This window comes from Panthera tigris, chromosome E1 (genome assembly GCF_018350195.1).
Source record: "Panthera tigris isolate Pti1 chromosome E1, P.tigris_Pti1_mat1.1, whole genome shotgun sequence".
Taxonomy (NCBI): Eukaryota; Metazoa; Chordata; class Mammalia; order Carnivora; family Felidae; genus Panthera; species Panthera tigris.
Genome location: NC_056673.1, coordinates 18,174,443 through 18,192,534, shown reverse-complemented (window position 1 = coordinate 18,192,534; position 18,092 = coordinate 18,174,443). Strand labels below are relative to the sequence as shown.

Sequence of the window (18,092 nt, the reverse complement as noted above, 5' to 3'; positions counted from 1 at the left end):
GTCTGCTTCGTTTCGTGGCCTGGGGGCTAGAGCGTCCGGGGTTCCCTTACAAGGTGTTCCGTGTACACTTCAAGGGCAGCAGAAAAGAGGCAGATCAAGCCATTTGAAAACAATAATTTATTGCTCTTCCTTTGAAAGCTTTGTGACTTTACAAAAAAAAAAGGGTCAAAATTTACAGACTGCTCAGTTCAGGCTAAGAGTGCCAAGAGGTGAGAGCCTGGACCACTGTGGCCATGGGGTAACTGCCCAGCAGATGTTCGCTGACATTTCCAACAAGCCCCCCAGACTCGCTTACTGCCTTCAGAGATGCTGTGTTTTTTCCACACCATCTCTCAGGACATACTTGGGTCATTGGTCAAGTCACTGGATTGGTACAGAGGTTTTTTGGGTTTTTTTGCCCGGCCTGCTATAAAATGAAATTTTCAGTTCATTTCTGAAAAATAAATTGGTCAATAAATTCATTTTGTTCTGCTTCTACTTTACACAAAGCTTCATATTCAACCCGATACCTGAAAAACAAAATTGTTACAAGCCCTAAAAATGGATGAAATAAACCGTGGACTTAATTCTTCTAGAGAAGAATGTAAGCGATTTAAACGATCCCAAGAAATGGTGTGAGTTCATAATGAAGAAGTTGGGGTGAGAAAGAAAGAAAGAGGCGAAGCCCAACCCAGGGCCACCCGTGAGAAGTCTCCAGGTCTTTTCCTCTAGAAGAACTAGCCAGTTTCATGGACTCGCTACCGGAGCCTTCTAGCTCCCAGACCACTGAGGTGGTTTTGTATTAACAAATGTCCTTTTTCCTTCTCATTAAACAGGCCTTGACTTTATTTTTTTAAGTCTTCAAGTCAGATGGCAAGTGGGACCCTGTTCCCGAGAGGACAATGGTGAAGAATAAGGACAAGAGGTGGCCACTCAAGAAGGAAGAATAGAACTGCAGTCGAGCAAAGAACTTTCTTTGCACCCTCACCTCTTACCTTTCAAGCTGCATTTTCTTTTCTGCTATTAGGGCTCGGAGTTGCTGCTGTTGGGCCTCCCTCTGCTTTGCTATAGATTTGAGCAAGTTCCGAGCACCAATGGCCTAGAAAGAAGGTCGTGGCTTCGTTAAAACCATCTTCAGCTAAGTCCTCAGCCAAGGGAGGGCCACTCGGGGGCGGTCTCAGTGCCCAGCCGGGGACAGACCGTCGAGCCCCAGAGCTTCTGGAATAACCTGATGAGACCTGCATCGCAGCTCAGGGGCAGATCCGCGAGTCCCCCCGCCCCCGGAGTCTGGCACATGGGTGCCAGTGGCCCCTCTGGTGCACCATTGAGCCCTGTGTCCTTTGCCGGGTCACTGACTCCCCGTATGCCTTCTTCACTTACAAAAGCATAAGACCACCCATCTCAGCGATGTGAACATGAAATGATGACAGTGTACTAGCATAAAAGAGTTCGACTAGCGGAAAGAGTTGACTGGGAATTGTTACTTAGAATCCCGTTTTACTTAAAATAATCCCATCCCCTACCCCCCCCCCCCCCCCCCAGCAAGAAAAAGTCCAGCGGGCAGGAGGAGAGGCTGGTGAACCGTGTCCCAGGCCAAGATGGAGAAGGCACGCTCATCTTACCTTCATCTTCTCGTTTTCTGCTTCTTTTGCCAGTTGGTCAACAAGCTCAATTAAACCACCAACTATTTTCTGAAACTGGCCAATTTCTTTTAGGGGAAGAACAGAAAACAAAATGTTTTATTTTCTCTGCATCATCACTCCCTTCGTGTTCCCTTGTGGCGAGAGCCGGGCTAATGTGTGTCCGAGCGGTCTGACGCACGGGCCTCGAGTCTTCCACCCTTGGTCTAAACCCAGAGGAGGGTGGCCAGGCGCTCAGAGCTGGAGCAGGGCACACTTGGACCTTGAGTCCCAACTGAGCCAGCCGGTGACTGTTGACCTCTGTCTGTGAGGCTCCCGGTGGCCCATCCTCCACACGGACTCCATCCTGCCCTCCCCAGGAGTGACAGGAAGCACAAGGGGCATGTCCCCAGAAGGACGGACTCAGGACGTGAACACGGTCTCCTGACTGGCCACAGATACGGCCCTAGGTTTCAGTTAATGGTGGTGGTGGGGGCAGGGGTTTGCCCGAGGAGGGCAGAGCTAATAAAGAGCTCAAAGCATTCAGGTGCTAATCTCCCATTCGCTTTTTTCAACGTCCTTGGGTGTGGGGGGACCTCGTCCTACTGAGGAGTGAACTAGGACCCAGGGAGGAGGGACGGCATGCAGTCAGAAGACTGGCAAGGGAGCCCAAGCTACCTTTCACCAGCCAAGCTCTCTGCAGACCATGGAGTGCCCAGAAGGCTCAGAAATCCCTGCTTTAACCACACGTGCTCTGTATTTGCTGCTCTCGGGTGCTCGCCTCCTGGGACAGGAGGTGTCCTGGGTATCCAGCTAAAATAGGACTTCGTGGAGTCTGTTGAGCTACTTCTGGAGACTCCAGTTAATCAATTTTCACTCCAAGTGATGGTAATCCCACGACTGAGAAAACTATTTCTTCCAAGAATCAGGAGTACCTAACTACTCCCACCCCCAAGCCACAGTTCTGCTTCCGTGAGGTTCAAGGTTTCTGAGAGGGAAGAAAAGCAACGATGGGACATCCTCCGCATCTCACCATTCGTTTCGTTTGGTGCTCTGTGTGGGACCACATGGGCGCATTACAGGGCGGGCAGACGAGGTGGTTAGTACATGGGAATTGATAAAGGCCGGGCGCCACTTCCAGGGAGCCACAGCTCCACTCTGGCAGGGACAAGGGCTGGGGGCTGGGCGGGGGCGGGACACAGTTGGAAGCTCAAAGCTGAGTGGCACCACGTCTCCCCAAATGACACTCACTGTCCACAAAGTCCTTGCACTCCTCCTTGAGCTCTGTGGTCTGCTGGGTAACCTCAGGGTCCAATACCCGCAGCTTGTTCAGCTCATCAAAGTGCAGCCCCGCTTCACCCAGGATGTCCTTGGCCATAGCTGTGAAGAAACCAGGCTGAATCCCCAATCGCTTCCCAGCCACCCAAGGAAATGCCTGCTCCCAGGCCAGCCCCGCTCCCGCCCCCAGACACCAACGCCAAAAACCCAGATGCTCTTCCTCCAAAGGCTCCCCCTTCCCTCTGCCTCCACCTCTCTGAGCCTCACCTGTTTCCCTTCCAGCTTCCCTAGAGGAGAGAAGTTCTGCTCTGAAGGGCTGAGAGTGGCAGCCGGGAGGAGGTGTGTCATAGGAGCAAGGGTCAGGAAAGAATAAAGTCCAGCTGCTTGTCACAGGCACCGTTCATTCAACACACATTTCTTGAGTGCCTTCTACAGGCCAACACTGCTAGATGCTGGGGGTACAAAGATGAGTGGAGCATGGTGCCCGCCCGGGAGGAGCGCATAGTTTAGCTGGAGGAAGACAGACACGTAAACTGAAAAGTACACTGTGTTAAGTGCGTTTACAGAAATATCGCGCAAGCGCTGGAGAACACAGCGGTCGGCTTGGGGCGGAGGAGTCACATTTGAACTAAGCGTGAGAAGCCATAGCATATTTATCCCCAATTAGGTGCCCAAAAGGACACGAAAAAGCTTTTCAAATACAGTACTGGAATAACACCAAAAGCAAACGAGGAAAGCTGCGTGAATTAAAGATCAGAGTTAAAAAAGAAGCCGGGAGGAAGAACCTTACCCACAATGTACGCCACAGGCTACTGTATGCTTGCCTGAACTAGGACTGCCGTTGGTTCGGTCTCTCTCCAGCAGAAAACACAAAAAGGAATGGCGTGTCAGCAAGCACATACCAAGTAAGGAGGCTGGGGAAAGGCATTCCAATCAGGGAAAATAGCACAGACACGAGCCTGAAGTCACTGAGCGGTCTAGAATATGGAAGGACCGAGGATGTAGCTGAAGAGGTCGGCTGGCGCCAGATCAGGAAGACCGTGTGCGCCAAGCTAAGGCATTTGGGTTTCTTTCTGTGGGCAGGAGGACCAGCAGGGATATCTTTTCCCCTCCCAGGCCACCTCGAACTCCCGGGTCCAAAGGAAGCCTCAATTCCGGGAAACTGAAAACGCACCCTCATTCTGGCTCAAAACAAAACAAAACGGGCGCCTGGGTGGCTCAGTCGGTTAAGCATCCGACTCTTGGTTTGGCTCCGGTCATGATCTCACAGTTGGTGGGATCGAGCCCTGAGGAGGTGCAGAGCCTGCCTGAGATTCTCTCTCTCCCTCTCTCTCTGCCCCTCCTCCACTCACGCACACTCTCTCCCCTGCTCTCTCAAAAAACGAAGTAATAAACATTTTTTAAAAACCCTAAAAAAACTAAAAAATGAACATTAAAAAATAAAATAAAATAAACAAAAGGACACGCCCTGTCTACAAAAGGAGGCAATGCTACTTAGGGCTAGCCATTGGCTGCTATACCAATTCCAAGACCCCAGGTCTTCCAAAGGCTACCACCACCTGGTGCTGTGCCAGTCCTTTCCTCTGCCCCCACCTCCCCCAGCTGTTTCCCTTCTGGCTTCCTTAGAAAAGTTCTCTTCCACATGGGGTGACTGTGGGAGTAACTTTTCCAGAGCAGGTATACCATAGGAGGAGCGATTGTTAAAAAAATAATTCAGTCCCCCGGTTACCCACTGATTTTCAAGACAGCCAAAAAATCCAGATTTATACATGAAATCTGACTTTGAAAGGAAAGCACTGAATTCAAAAATTTAAAGGCAATACCACATCCAACACTGTGGGCCAACAAATGCGTGTCTACAGACTGTCTGACTGTGGCCCAGAGCCTTTCGCCTACTGGAAGGAAATAGGCTAGCATCTTCCTTTTGAAACATTTTAATCATCCCAAGCTTCCTTTTATTTTATTTTATTTTATTTTATTTTATTTATTTATTTATTTTTTAATTTTTTAACATTTATTTATTTTTGAGACAGAGAGAGACAGAGCATGAACGGGGGAGGGTCAGAGAGAGGGAGACACAGAATCCGAAACAGGCTCCAGGCTCTGAGCTGTCAGCACAGAGCCTGACGCAGGGCTCGAACCCACGAACCGCGAGATCATGACCTGAGCCGAAGTCGGCTGCTTAACCGACTGAGCCACCCAGGCGCCCCCCAAGCTTCCTTTTAATCAAGCTTTTTTTTTGTTTTTAATATAGTTGCCTCTCGAAGTACTTCTTTTTTATTTTTCAATTTTAATCAAGCTTTTTAAAAGGTCTGTCTTCCTGCTTTTTCTGTGACATTTACACATACAGTCTGAGCACTGAACACCTACCAGGTGATTAATCAGACCAACTGCTCTAGAAAGCTTCCAGTAACCCGAGGGAGCAAATAATCTGCTCTGACTGCCACTCCCGTCCCTGAGAGGAGGCATTTATTCAGAGACACCTTCTGAGTCCCTGCTCTGGAGACAGAGTAGTGAAGAAGATGCTTCAGTTCCTGACCTCTGGACAGAGAGCAAACAAATAACCACAAATTGTGACAACAGTATGAGGAAAAGCACTGGGTGAAGATCCTGAAGCTAAAAGAAATGTAATGCCTTCCAAGAACCCAAAGCCTAGTGTGGTTAAAACCCAGTGAACAGGGGGAGTGCGGAACAGGGTAAGTCTAGATGGGGAGGCCAGCGCTGGTTCATGGAGGGCTCTGAAAGCCGCAGTCAGGAGCCCGGATTTTATCATAAGGGTAGCGGGCAGCCAGCAGATTCTCAGCAGAGTGGTCCTATCTGCCTTTTGGAATGATCACTGTGACCCAGGATGGAGAATGAATTGGAGGAAACAGAAGAGGGAGGCTACACCTACCTTGGTTCATCACTGTAACCCTGGCATCTAGCACGGTGCCTGCACATACCGAGTGCTTGCACTCAGCAAATGTTTGTGGAATGAATGTGGAAACAGAGAAGGCTCTTACAGTAACGAAGGCTTGGAGCTGAAGCAAAGGGTTCCAATTTGCGACGTTATGTAAGCCGAGCTGATAGCATTTAGTAAAGGACTGGATGAACGTAGGAGTTTGGGGATGAGGGAAGGAAAGAGGCAAGATTTCCATGTATCTGGCTTGAGCGCCAACTGGATGTTTGGAGGGCAGAGTTGAATGAGATGGATAGGACCGGAGAAGGAGGGTAGGGGGAGGGTTCCCAGCCAACTATCAGATTCTTTTCCAACTCCCACCACACGTGCGTGTCTGAGCATCTGCGGGACACCGGGCACAAGAGCCGCATGGAGCTCCCAGAAGATGACAGCGGCGACACTCTCCGCCCCAGTTCCACTCCCCGCACTGCAGGCGCCCTCGGCGGGGTGGGGGGGAGGGGCACGGGACATACATACACAGTTAGGAAGACCTGGGTGCTGGAGCTGGCTGTCCACACTACGCAAGCGCCTTGAACTTATCTGAGCCGCAGTTTCCTCACAAGACCGTTGCGAGCATCAGCGCGTTAAGTTCCAGGCCCAAGCTGGGTGTAACACCGCTCGCAAAGAACCGCGCGGAATCCCCACGTTACTTTCGGCCTGTCAGATTCACTCGCCCCGGGTCCGCCCGCGTCCCCCGGCCCGCAGTCACTGCCTACCTGCCAACCCCGTACCGGCGGCGCGCTGCGGCCCGGGCTGATTCCGACAGGCAGCTTCTCTCCCCGGTTAGCGGCAGCCGGTGCCTCGCCCGCCGGACTCAGCCGCTGCCACGGATACAGGACCTGTTTACCCACAACGTCATTACCTGACTGCGGAAGCACTTACCCCGCCCAGCCCGCAGAGCCTGCTGGGAAACAGAGGCCCGCGAGGAGGGTCGGCTGCCTACAAGACCCAGAGACCTTTGCGCCGGAAAGGCCGGAGGAAGTAGCTGTGCGCTCTCCGCGGAGTACTCCCAGGAGCCCTTCCCTCCCCCCGTGATTGGGTGCTGGGCCTGCCCGGCCGTGGAGTCCGAGGCTGCCGGGCGGGCGGGGTTGCGCCGCGGCTCGGGGCGGGGTCCGCGCGCGGGCGAAGGATGTGAGCTCACAGCCCGGGATTGCTGGCGGGCAGGCGGCCACAGCCCAGGGCGGCACGGGGTCGACTTGCAACCCAGCTAGGAGGAGAAGCGCCCGCCGCGGACGGTGAGAGCCGGGCTGAGGTTGCCCTGGGGGACAGGATGGACGGGCCCGGGGCTGGAGCAGAGAGCCCCACCCAGTCCTGGGGAAAAGGCATGGAACGGCTTAGGGGAGATGGAGAGAGCTCACATCTCCCACTGGGATGGGTGTCAGAATCGGTCTGTTTCTCGGTGGTGAGGACGGGTGCGGGCCGGGGAAGACCACAGGGAGGCTGGGTCTCTCCAAATCTTTCCAGACCCTTTGGACGAAGCCTAAGATTTACACCTAAGATTTCTGCTAGATCCGCCTCCTCAACCCAAGATCGGCTGCCCCCACCCTAGTGTGATGAATTTCTGGGTCCTTCTTCCTTTAGGACCCCACCTTTTTCCATGGCCGTGGTTGTTTTCCTGCCCTTAATTCTGCTTAGCTTCCCATCAGCCTCGCTGAGAGAGACGGATACGCCCTCAGCCCCAGGCAGACATCCCCAAATATCCACACACAAAGTCCGGAAGGAACAGCACTGAGGCTATCAGTGGAAACTTCATTCTCAGTGGAATTACTTTGTGGGGCGTCACCTGCCACAAGATTCCTGGAGCCCATTGGTCTGGGAAGAATCTGAGCGGGCGGCATCTGAGCTGACGTGGTCCAGGGCTCAAAGCAATTGCTTTGTAGGCTCCGTTGGCCGCCGCCTGGCCTTTGAGTTCCTTTACTTTAGCAGAGCATAGGTGCGCTTTCTTTATCCTGGGGAAATCGGGGCCAGACACAAAATACACGTGGAACTTGCTAAAACCTGTTAAGGGGTGGATTTATTCCTTTGGGGTGAGTGGAGGAAGGTGATTTCACACTATTCGTGTGTTACTTACTGATTGGGCAATCCGCCGGTGAGGGGTCATCTCATCCTTGGGGCAAGTGAGTCTCAGAAATTCAGAACTGCACACAGCAACCACTCTGGCCCTTTTTTGGACGGACATTCTTCCTAGGGACCTACCTAAATCTTTTTTAGGGACAATATCAATCTAACTGACATGTATTAAATACTTTAAAAGGTGCTTGGCATCGTGCTAAGTGCTGTTTTGGATAGCAGAGCAGTAAAGTTGGGGAAGCCAGCACACTGCTCCTGTATTGCACCTGCAGGAGGTGATGTGTAACTGTAAATGTTTGCGTGTTGTGATAACTACACGAGGCAATTTCACGTTTTCTCGGTCTCTGTGACCAACAGTGTAGTCCAGGCCTTCACGTCTTGCCTAGACTGCTGCTTCCTCTGGTCTTCGCACGTGCTCTCTTGCACTCTTTAACAGTCCATTCTCTACACGGCAGCCAGAGTGATCTTTTCAAAGTGTGAGTAACTTGGATCCTATCACTCCCCTGCTTAAAACAGTCCAATTGATTGCTGTTGCAGTTAATATAAAATGCAGACTCTTTCGGGGCGCCCGGGTGGCTCAGTCGGTTAAGCATGCAACTTTGGCTCAAGTCATGACCTTGCCGTTCACAGGTTCGAGCCCCACATCGGGCTCTGTGCTGACAAGTCAGAGCCCAGAGCCTGCTTCAGATTCTGTGTCTCCCCCTCTCTCTGGCCCTCCCCTGCTCATGCTCTGTCTGTCTCTGTCTCAAAAATAAATAAAAACATTAAAAAAAATTTTTTTTAATGCAGACTCTTTAAATTTTTTAATGTTTATTTACTTTTGTTATTTTTTTAATTTTTTAAATGTTCATTTTTGAGAGAGAGAGAGAGAGAGAGAGAGAGAGAGAGAGAGAGACAGCGCAAGTGGGAGAGGGGCAGAGAGAGAGAGAGAGGACACAGAATCCAAAGCAGGCCCCAGGCCCCGAGCCGTCCGCACAGAGCCCAGTGTGGCACTCCAACTCACGAACTGTGAGATCATGACCTGAGCCCAAGTCGGAAGCCCAACCGACTGAGCCACCCAAGCACTCCTGTTTATTTTTGAGAGAGAGAGACAGACAGAGTGTGAGCAGGGGAGGGGCAGAGAGAGAGGGAGACACAGAATCCAAAGCAGGCTCCAGGCCCCCAAGCTGTCAGCACAGAGCCCGATGCAGGACTCGAATGCAAAAGCAGTGAGATCACGACCTGAGCCGAAGTCGGACACTACCCACTGAGCCACCCAGGCGCCCCTGCCTAAAATGCAGACTCTTTAATATGATCTGGCCCCTGCGTTACCTGACTTTACATCAAGCCAAGATGTGCGCTAGACATCTTGGCCTTATTTCTGCTCCTAAAACTTGTGTCTAACTGAGAAACTTTGCACTTACTCTCCCATCTGTCTGGAATGCGCTTTCAGACTTCAGCTGGAATGTCGCCTTCCCAAAGAGGCTTTCCCTGTACTAATTAGTACTAATCCCTAGTCACCCTCTTGTCACTAGTTTATTTACTGCATTTCTTACCTTCTGGAACTGCTCGCTTATGTATTCATTTTCTAGCTAATTGTCTGGATCCTCCCCCTAGAATGTAAGCTCCGTGAGGCCATGACTTATTGTCTTCCGTATCCTCAGTGCCTGGCACATACCAGGGGCACAATAAATGCTAACTCTTATTATTTTTCTTCTGGTTAACACTGTGATGCTTCTTTATACTCCTTCGAGGCAATGTCACTATCTTTTCATCTCTCTGTTCCTACTGCTTAACCTAGTAGGCACTCAGTATTGTTTTATTGCTGAATGAATTAAATGAAGTAATGTATGTATTAAGTGCCTAGATTAGTACCTAGACCATAGTAAACATGCAGTGGATGTTTGCTTTTTTTTTTCCAGTGAATGCATTTTAGTGATTCCTTAGGAAACCGAAGCGTATAGAATCTAGATCATGAGGAGTGACCTGGCTGTGCCCTCCTTTGCTTCCTCGCTCCTCCCTCCTATGAATGCCTATCAGCGTTTCAGTTTCCAAATCACTTAATTGCTTTTAGATTTATCATCTGATCCTTTGGAGCCCTTTCTCCCCAGTCTTGTGGGTAGAACGAAAGGAAGAGATGGGGCTGCTGGGCCTCCTCTCAGGAAAAAGAAGTAAAAATAGCCATCCTGTCGTTGTTCTCTCCTGAAAAGTGGTGACAATTTCAGGAACTTGGGACAGGGCTGGGGCCAAGAAAGGGGAAGGTCAGGAAATCCCCCTGGGGCCAGAGTAACCTCTGCCAGGAACATTGGACGGTGCCCTCCCGCCTGGCTCATTCCGGGCTCTCCTGAAGCTGCTTTTACTTTCCTTTCTGAGGCCAGACTCTGGGCAGCGCTCACTGTGAGCACTGGTGCAGCTGCTTCTGAGCCTGGAATCTTTTGAAAGGAAGCGCATCCTGTCCCTCTGGCTCCTGGGAATCTCCTGCGCTGGCTGGCTTCCCAGTAGGTTTGGCGGGAAGTCTTGGGTCCTGGGAACCTTGGGAAGAAAATAATTGGAATAGGACTGTGGATCCCCAGGGTGCAGACTTCTGCTGCCCGGTCTGTGCCTCCAGCATCTCCGACTAACTCCAGGGGTTTGCTAGACCTCCTTGCTGCCTAGAGCTGAGCCGAGTCTCAGGGAGGCTGGTGAGATGGTGAGTGGGCTCTGGGAGACTGCTCTGGTTCCTGGTACCGGAAACAAGAGCAGGAGTGTCTTCTTTTGCTATTGCCCTAGGGCCTGAGCCTCTGCGAGGTCTAGGCAGCGGTCAAGGAGAGAATGACTGCACGGTCTCCTGGGATCTCCTGGCCCCTCTCGGCTGAGGGCTGTCCTCCGCTGACTCCTGTCTCCTCTCCCATCTCCTGTTCACAGTGCTGAGAGTATGAGGCTCTGGCCTCTACTGGCCGCTCACTCGTGATCCTTCCACCACGGCGGAGCCTTCCAAGCCGACCTCCTGCCGTGTGGTGATCTACCTGCAGCGGGAGATGTCAGGGGATACCTGTCTGTGCCCAGCGTCAGGCGCCAAGCCCAAGCTAGGCGGCTTCAAGGGAGGCGGCCTGGGCAACAAATACGTGCAGCTCAATGTGGGTGGCTCCCTGTACTACACCACCGTGCGGGCGCTAACCCGGCACGACACCATGCTCAAGGCCATGTTCAGCGGGCGCATGGAGGTGCTGACCGACAAAGAAGGTGAGGCGTCGGGGCTTGTTGGGCTGGCTTGAGGAGGGAAGGAAGTGTCCCTGAGGAAGTGCCTTTGGGGCAGCGCTTACGCCTGGCAGAACTAGACTCTAGATTGACTTTTCCTGTTACCTAGTACAGGACTCCTTCACCTGGAGTCCTCGGAAGAGCTTCGGGATTCTTGGAAATCGGACGTGGAACGGTGTGTGCTTACCCGCTTTCCAGGGAGGAGATCCATACTTCTTAACTATTCACAGAGGACTAGATTCTCACAGGAACCATTGCTGTAGTGACTGGGCAGTACACGGAAGACAAGGAGGGCCCGGGAGTTTCCGTGCTCCCGGGAGGTGGGCCTGAGCCGTCCTGAGCTTCGGCGTCTGTGGGCTCTCTCAGGGCCCGGAGGGCCTCCGTCCCCACAGCACGTGCCAGTTCTTGGTCGAAGAGCAGCCACAGGCCTAAGAGCTAGAGGTTGTGTTCTGCTTCTGTTACCCTATGGTGGGGGCTCTGGGCTTGCATGCTGCTTACCACCCGCCACCAGGCTTGTCAGGTGGCCTTCTCCTGCTGCTTGCGGCCTGGAGGCAGAGAGTCACCGTCTGGGGCCTGTCTGCATCCCCAGGCTGGATCCTCATAGACCGATGCGGAAAGCACTTCGGCACCATTTTGAATTACCTCCGAGATGACACCATCATCCTCCCGCAAAACCGACAGGAAATCAAGGAATTGATGGCTGAAGCAAAATATTACCTCATTCAGGGGCTGGTGAACATGTGCCAGACTGCTCTGCAGGTACGGAGATACGGTCGCGTTAGGTTGAGGAGGTAGGGAGTTGGTCCTGTGCTTTGGGGACACTAAGGTCCAGTTCCCGAAAGCCTGTGTGACAAGTGCCGTGAGTCCAAACCAAGTTAGATACACCAGGTGGGTGTTGCCCAGGCCAAGGACGCTGGCAGCCAATCCATTTGTAAGGTGACGACTCAGGCGGTATGACTAAGCCCAGCTTCCGGTTTCTATGCCTTGATATCTGGATTTTAGGTTTTCTGGAAACGGGGTTCTGCCTGCGGGCTGGCAGTTTCTGTTGCCAGATGCCTCCACAACAAGCAGAGGGTGGCCTTGGCATAGGGGCTCTGACGGCTCCTGGGGAAAGCCTGGCTTAGCCTGGCAAGCAAGAGAGCTCAAAAAAGATTCTCGGCTGTGTGTGTCACCCAGGACAAGAAGGACTCCTACCAGCCCGTGTGCAACATCCCCATCATCACATCCCTGAAAGAGGAAGAGAGGCTCATCGAATCCTCCACCAAGGTACTGGCACCTCTGAGGGCTGCGGGCAGGGGCGGATGGGACCCTGGCCTGGCCCTCACGCTCTCCTCCCTCCCAGCCCGTGGTGAAGCTGCTGTACAACAGAAGCAACAACAAGTATTCCTACACCAGGTAGGGTGGGCATCTGGGGGCCGAGGGGGTGGGCGCCGGGGCTGGGGGAAGGCCCGCAGAAGTAGCTAGAATGACTGGCCAGCCAGCAACGGGGCGGCAGACCCAAGAGAAGCCGCCTGCACTCCCGGCAGGGTTGGGAAGGGCCCGGGTCTCAGGAGGGAAGAACGGAGAGTAGAAGGGAAATCAGAGCAGAGGCGTCTGGAACCTGGCGCGGGGCCCCGGCTGAGGATATAGATGAGAATGAACACGGAACAGCCCCCTACCCCAACGTGCCACGTCAGGCAGCTTGCCAGGTGTCTTCCCAGCATTATCTTATGAGGTGGACGAGGACGTAAGCCAGCCATTGTGCTTCACTGCTGGGCCACAGTTAGCTAGACCCAGAAGGCCGCAGGCTCAGTAAGTCCTGTGGACGGGCCTGTTGCCAGGATCACCCCTACAGCGAGGGAGGGGATCCTCCTGCCTCGATGGCAGCGAGACTCCTTCCTTATGGGCCTAATGAGAGGAGACCTCCCTCCTTCAGTTCTTTCTGCTTTAACTTGTTTTTTATGTGTGGAATTTTTTTTAAGTTTATTTTTACTTAAGAGCGCACGCGTGTGAGTGCATGCAAGTTGGGGAGGGGCAGAGAGCAAGAGAGAGTCCCAGGCAGGCTTTGCATTGTTAGTGCAGAGCCCGATGCAGGGCTCAAACTCACGCACCATGAGATCATGACCTGAGCCAAAGTCAGACGCTTGACCAACTGAGCCACCCAGGGGCCCCTCTCTCTGCTTTTAACTTAAGACCAACTCCCCTCTTTTTCCTCACAGGCCCCCAAACCCAGAGGGTGCCCCGTGACCCTTTCTCTTCCTGTTCCCTCTGGCATCTTGGCTTTTTCTCAGTTGTGCATGATGGGGAGGGACAGAGAGGAGACGCCCAGCTAGCCCCCTCTCTTGTGCCGGAACCTCATTCCTGGGCCCACCGGCCTTCATGGGTTTTTTTCAGCAACTCCGACGACCACCTGCTGAAAAACATCGAGCTGTTTGACAAGCTCTCCCTGCGCTTCAACGGCCGCGTGCTCTTCCTCAAGGACGTCATCGGCGATGAGATCTGCTGCTGGTCCTTCTATGGCCAGGGTCGCAAGCTGGCAGAGGTGTGCTGCACCTCCATCGTGTACGCCACGGAGAAGAAACAGACCAAGGTGTGGCGGGCTTCCCTCTGCGTGGGGGGGACGGGACACAGCAGCGCAGCCCCAGCTGTGCCTTTCACCACAGGGAGCAAAAAAGGAGTGCGGTTTGCTCTGTCTCCCCCAAACCCACGTGATGGTGCTGGGCAGTTCCAGGAGTTCGGGGAGCGGCTGGGGAGCGCTTTCCTGGGTCAGCTGAGAGGCAGGGGCCGCCGACCAGCAAGGGACAGCGTGGTGCAGGGAGAAGGACTGGGTCTTTGGAGTTGGCCCAGTTCAGGTTTGAATTCTGGTTCCGCCATTTACTAGTTTTCTGACATCGTCTGAGTCGTTTAAACCACGTGAGCCTCAGCTTCCTCATCCGCAAACATGGGGACGACAGTGTGAATTTAGCAGAAGCAGAACGAACACGAGACGGCTCCCAGGAGGAGCGGTGCAGGCTGGCGGAAGCAGCTGCTCTGATCTCTCCTCCGGCCCCTGCTCCTTGTGGGTTCCTGGTCACTCAGCTCAGCCTCTGCAGTGACCACATGGCGCCGGGTACGGGAGGGATTTGACAGGTGACCGTTAACACGGACCCCGCGAACCCCGTTCTCCCGGGCCGCAAGCGGGTGCTGTCCTCCCCAGGGAGTAGCTGCCCCGAGAATGTTTGTATGGGGGGGCGGCAGGGCTTCGCTGAGCCCGGAGGGCAGCTCATGTGGGGGACGGTCACATGGGTGAGGGCTCAAAGCCCCGAGCTCGTGTAGCACCTGCACGGCCACTGCAGTGCCCCCAGTTGGGCGGTCTGAGGGGTGGGGGTGGGGGACAGCTTATAGGAGGTGGCCCTGCTTCCTCCTGTCATTTTGGGGGTGGGACTCCCATGTGCACGTTTCAGCGGACTCAAGATTCAGGGACAGGTCTCTGTGGGGGCTGGTTACACTGTGGAAGTGGCAGCAACACCCGTCACCTTCCTAAGTGCTTTCTCTTCCGTGAACTTTCTGAGCTCTCGCACCACACCTGTGAGACAGGCAGGGCTGGAAGCTCAAGTTAGGCTAGAATTCAGCTGCCTTGAACGCCATCCCTTTTTTTTTTTTTTTTGAGAGAGAGAGAGAGAGAGAGAGAGCGAGCACAAGTTGGGAAGGGGGGCAGAGGGAGAGAGACAGAATCTCAAGCAGGTTCCATGAGTGCGGAGCCCGGTGTGGGGCTCGATCCCGTGACCCTAGGCTCATGACCTGAGCCAAAACCGCGTCGGATGCTCAACCGACCGAGCCATCCGGGCACCCGCCCCCGGTCTTTCATGTAATGTTCACAACTCTGAAGTAGATACAAACCCTGATTTTTTTACACATGTGGAAACCGAGGCCCGGCAGCTAATAAATGGGGGGGCCATATTTAAGCCGAGGTCTGACCACAAAGCTCAGGCCCGACCCTCTACACGTACTAGTCTGTTGGCCTGGGACTGGGTGGCGCCCGGGCAGCGCGCTACGCTCTGGCACCCTGATGTCCACAGAGCGCACCTCCTCACATCTTCAGAGAGGCTTCCCTCCCTCACGAGCCTGAAGGCCGTCTGTCTTGTTGAGAGAGGTCAGGCGGCCTTGTAGAGCCAGCACAGACCCAAGGGCCCAGACGTGCGGCTCCCTCTCGTGGAGGAAACCTCATGGGGTTCTCTCGCCCCCTAATCCCAGGTGGAGTTCCCAGAGGCCCGAATCTATGAGGAGACTCTCAACGTCCTACTGTACGAGACCCCCCGAGTCCCCGACAACTCCTTATTGGAGGCCACCAGCCGTAGCCGCAGCCAGGCTTCCCCCAGTGAAGATGAGGAGGCCTTTGAACTGCGGGACCGTGTCCGCCGTATCCACGTCAAGCGCTACAGCACCTACGATGACCGGCAGCTCGGCCACCAGTCTACCCATCGCGACTGACGAGACCCTCAGGGAGTCAGGGCACAGGACACCCTGTCCCCCCTCCTGTGGAACCCTGCCCCACTGGCCACCCCACGCTGCTGCTGGCTGGGTTTCTGTCCCAGCACCCAGAGGCATGACAGGAAGTCAGAGGGCCTGAGCAGGAGAGGGACCACCTTCCTTTGCCCTGCTCCCTGAACACTTCCAAGATGACCAAGTCCTGGACCCTTTGCTCGCCCTTCCTGACAGGGAGCTGCTGCTGCCCCCGGGGCCAATGGACTGACCAGCCCACCTCCCACAAAAACATTCCCCTTGGCCCTTTTTGGAGTACCCCTTTGCTCCACTGAGGGGCTACCTTTAGGCCTTTGTTGAGGTCCGTGGGGAATGGGTTCGTTCTGGTGCTGTGGAGGCCCAGTTTCTCACAGAAGGTGGGGCTCCTTCTTATGGTGTTTAAGCACAGGCTTCACAATTTTGTTTTTTAAAAAATTATCTAGGAAACGAATAGTTTTAAGTCTGTAACAATGAGGGCACTGGGTATTTGTGCTACCCCTTGAGGGTGCCAGGACCCTGGGCAGGGCAGAGCCCTTGGCCTTTCCTGATGCCTTTGGGATCAGTTTCTTTAAAGCACTTTGTACTTTTATTCAGGAGATTTGTATTCTGCCCTGACCCACATCATCTTTTTCTGACCGTAACCCCCTCTTTCCTGCAGAATCAGAGAGGGGCTAGAGAAGCAATAAAAACAAAACAAAAACCACCATCACCAAAAAAAATTTACTAGCTTTGGCTTTGCTGGGCTGCCCAAGCAGGTGGCCCAGAGAGCCCGCAGGAAGGAAGGATGTTTAAATTGGGAACCGTGGTGCCAAAAAGGCCCATGAGAAAGGACATTTTACCCCTACATCTTAAAGTCACATAACTGACTCTTAGGGTCTAACATGATTGCTCTTTTTGATTCTCTTGCCCTCAAGGCATGCTTTGCTTTACTCACCAGAAAGCCAAAGAGCCACCACAGGGGCCAGGAGCATGAGCCACAGTGGGAAGGCCGTGGAGCCTGTGGGCACTGCGCTTGGATGCCCATCCGAGGACAGTGAGCATGAGCTCTGCGTCCCAAGCAGCCCTGTGCAGAGGTGGCATGTGCTTGGCCATATATCCACTGCCCCCCACCCCGTTCTCCTGGTTTTGTGTCCCGGCCGAGGGCGGTGGTTCTGCCTAGTGCTGCGCCTGGATGCAGGGTGATGTGAGCAGCCTGAGTCCCTTGAAAGGTTTCTTCATTTCTTTCTTGTTGGGTCACATGGCCACAGAGCTGCCAAGCACCAGCTTTTGGGCAAGGGTGCAAGTTCCTCCTCAGGGCTTTCGGTCACTGCCTTCTGTTTGGCTTGGCCCTTGGGAGGCTGCTTATCCAAATTCTTTTCCAAAAGAATGCTATCAGGGAGGGATCAGCCAGCCTAACAAAACAGCATAGCCACTGGGTAGTAGCCACCCGGGAAGGAACACAGGTTATCAGGTTCATCTCTCCAGACTGCTGTCACGATAGCTAAGTGGCCTGCCTGTGGCTGACCCGATGGGCAAATGCCAGGCCAAGCTTAGCAGACACCCACAAGGACCTGAAATGACATGATGGGGCCCGAGAACTGTGACTAACCAGGCATTTACACTTGTCACAGCCTTGAAAATACAGACTTTCAGGCAAGGCACCCTGGTCATCGGCTCAAACAATTCTTTCAGCCTTCACTGGAGTAACAAGATGAAGACAAATCCATTTCTTTGGCCAGATTCCGGCTTTGGCTTTGTGGCTTTCCCACAGAGACTGGAATGCTCCTGCCGGAGGCCACTGGCCTATTTCCTCCGCTGCCCTCCTGAAGCCTCCTAATGCTCAAGGCCCAGCTCCCCACTGAGGTATTTTAATGCCTGTCCTTTGACCTCCCCAGTCCTGCAGCCTCTCTTTACTGCTTTGACATTTACATCCTCAGCTGTCTGAGTGGTGACCTGTCTCTTCCTGAGAAAGCACAGTAGTCCTGGACTGATGGAAACTATCTCCTTGGTCTTAAGAAAAATACTAACATTGAAATCACTGAAGTAACTTTAGCTTCTTTAGCCAGACTTTGTGGCATAAGGGCTTGGAGAATTTTCTTTTGAGTTCCTCAGGCCCAATCAGAAAGCAGCTCTTGGTTTTGTGTACTTTTCAACTCTGAGTAGCGCAGGGAAAGTAAACAGAAAGCATAAATGAAGGTCAAACCTTGTCGGTTTCTGAGAAAACCGGAAACTTGCTGGTGACCCCATGTAACCAGTACCGGGTGTTATTCGATTTCTTACCTGACCTCTGCCTAAAGAATGGCCCAGCACTTCTTTGTCACATAACTGCAATTCTTTGTTGCTCAGCCTAGGTGATGGAAACAAACACTAATTTCTAATAAAATCGTGTTACGCTGCAGTGGCCCACAACTGTGCTCACGGTGGTTATAGCTGGGTCAGCGCAGTGCTATGGCCCTGGTTCTCGTGTTTCTGTTCTTGTGTTTTCCCTGCGTCACAATCCTATTGCACTCCGAGGCCCTGCAACCCTGGCTCCC

General features: G+C 53.4%; 2 protein-coding genes across 7 annotated transcripts; one reads left to right on the top strand and one right to left on the bottom strand.

Moving 5' to 3' along the window:
- Positions 1–102: 102 nt before the first annotated feature.
- Positions 103–6,699, bottom strand: IFT20 (intraflagellar transport 20). 6 transcript variants are annotated; one of them, XM_042965651.1, is made up of 6 exons: positions 6,531–6,695; positions 3,144–3,386; positions 2,850–2,978; positions 1,602–1,687; positions 975–1,078; positions 103–509 (listed from the first exon to the last, which is right to left on the bottom strand). In XM_042965651.1, the coding sequence occupies exons 3-6, from the start codon at positions 2,974–2,976 to the stop codon at positions 428–430; spliced, it is 399 nt and encodes a 132-aa protein (XP_042821585.1). In that variant the 5' UTR covers positions 2,977–2,978; positions 3,144–3,386; positions 6,531–6,695; the 3' UTR covers positions 103–427. The 6 variants fall into 6 exon arrangements, with proteins under 6 accessions (XP_042821585.1, XP_042821587.1, XP_042821590.1 ...); XM_042965653.1 differs by having other exon boundaries at positions 3,144–3,328; XM_042965656.1 differs by having other exon boundaries at positions 3,144–3,192; positions 6,531–6,680.
- Positions 6,700–6,783: 84 nt separating this feature from the next.
- On the top strand, positions 6,784–17,956 carry TNFAIP1 (TNF alpha induced protein 1). Its single transcript, XM_007076046.2, has 7 exons — positions 6,784–7,049; positions 10,768–11,085; positions 11,690–11,859; positions 12,277–12,366; positions 12,443–12,495; positions 13,474–13,669; positions 15,313–17,956. The coding sequence occupies exons 2-7, from the start codon at positions 10,881–10,883 to the stop codon at positions 15,547–15,549; spliced, it is 951 nt and encodes a 316-aa protein (XP_007076108.1). The 5' UTR covers positions 6,784–7,049; positions 10,768–10,880; the 3' UTR covers positions 15,550–17,956.
- Positions 17,957–18,092: the final 136 nt, after the last annotated feature.

Excerpts from the sequence above, each read along its gene's own strand:
- TNFAIP1 (XM_007076046.2), top strand. The coding sequence starts at position 10,881 with ATGTCAGGGGATACCTGTCTGTGCCCAGCGTCAGGCGCCAAGCCCAAG. Across the intron at positions 11,086-11,689 it reads GGTGCTGACCGACAAAGAAG|GCTGGATCCTCATAGACCGA; the intron begins GTGAGGCGTCGG and ends CTGCATCCCCAG. Across the intron at positions 12,367-12,442 it reads TCATCGAATCCTCCACCAAG|CCCGTGGTGAAGCTGCTGTA; the intron begins GTACTGGCACCT and ends CCTCCCTCCCAG.
- IFT20 (XM_042965651.1), bottom strand. The coding sequence starts at position 2,976 with ATGGCCAAGGACATCCTGGGTGAAGCGGGGCTGCACTTTGATGAGCTG. Across the intron at positions 1,688-2,849 it reads GTGCAAGGACTTTGTGGACA|AAATTGGCCAGTTTCAGAAA; the intron begins GTGAGTGTCATT and ends TTCCCCTAAAAG. Across the intron at positions 510-974 it reads AAGAAAATGCAGCTTGAAAG|GTATCGGGTTGAATATGAAG; the intron begins GTAAGAGGTGAG and ends TTTGTTTTTCAG.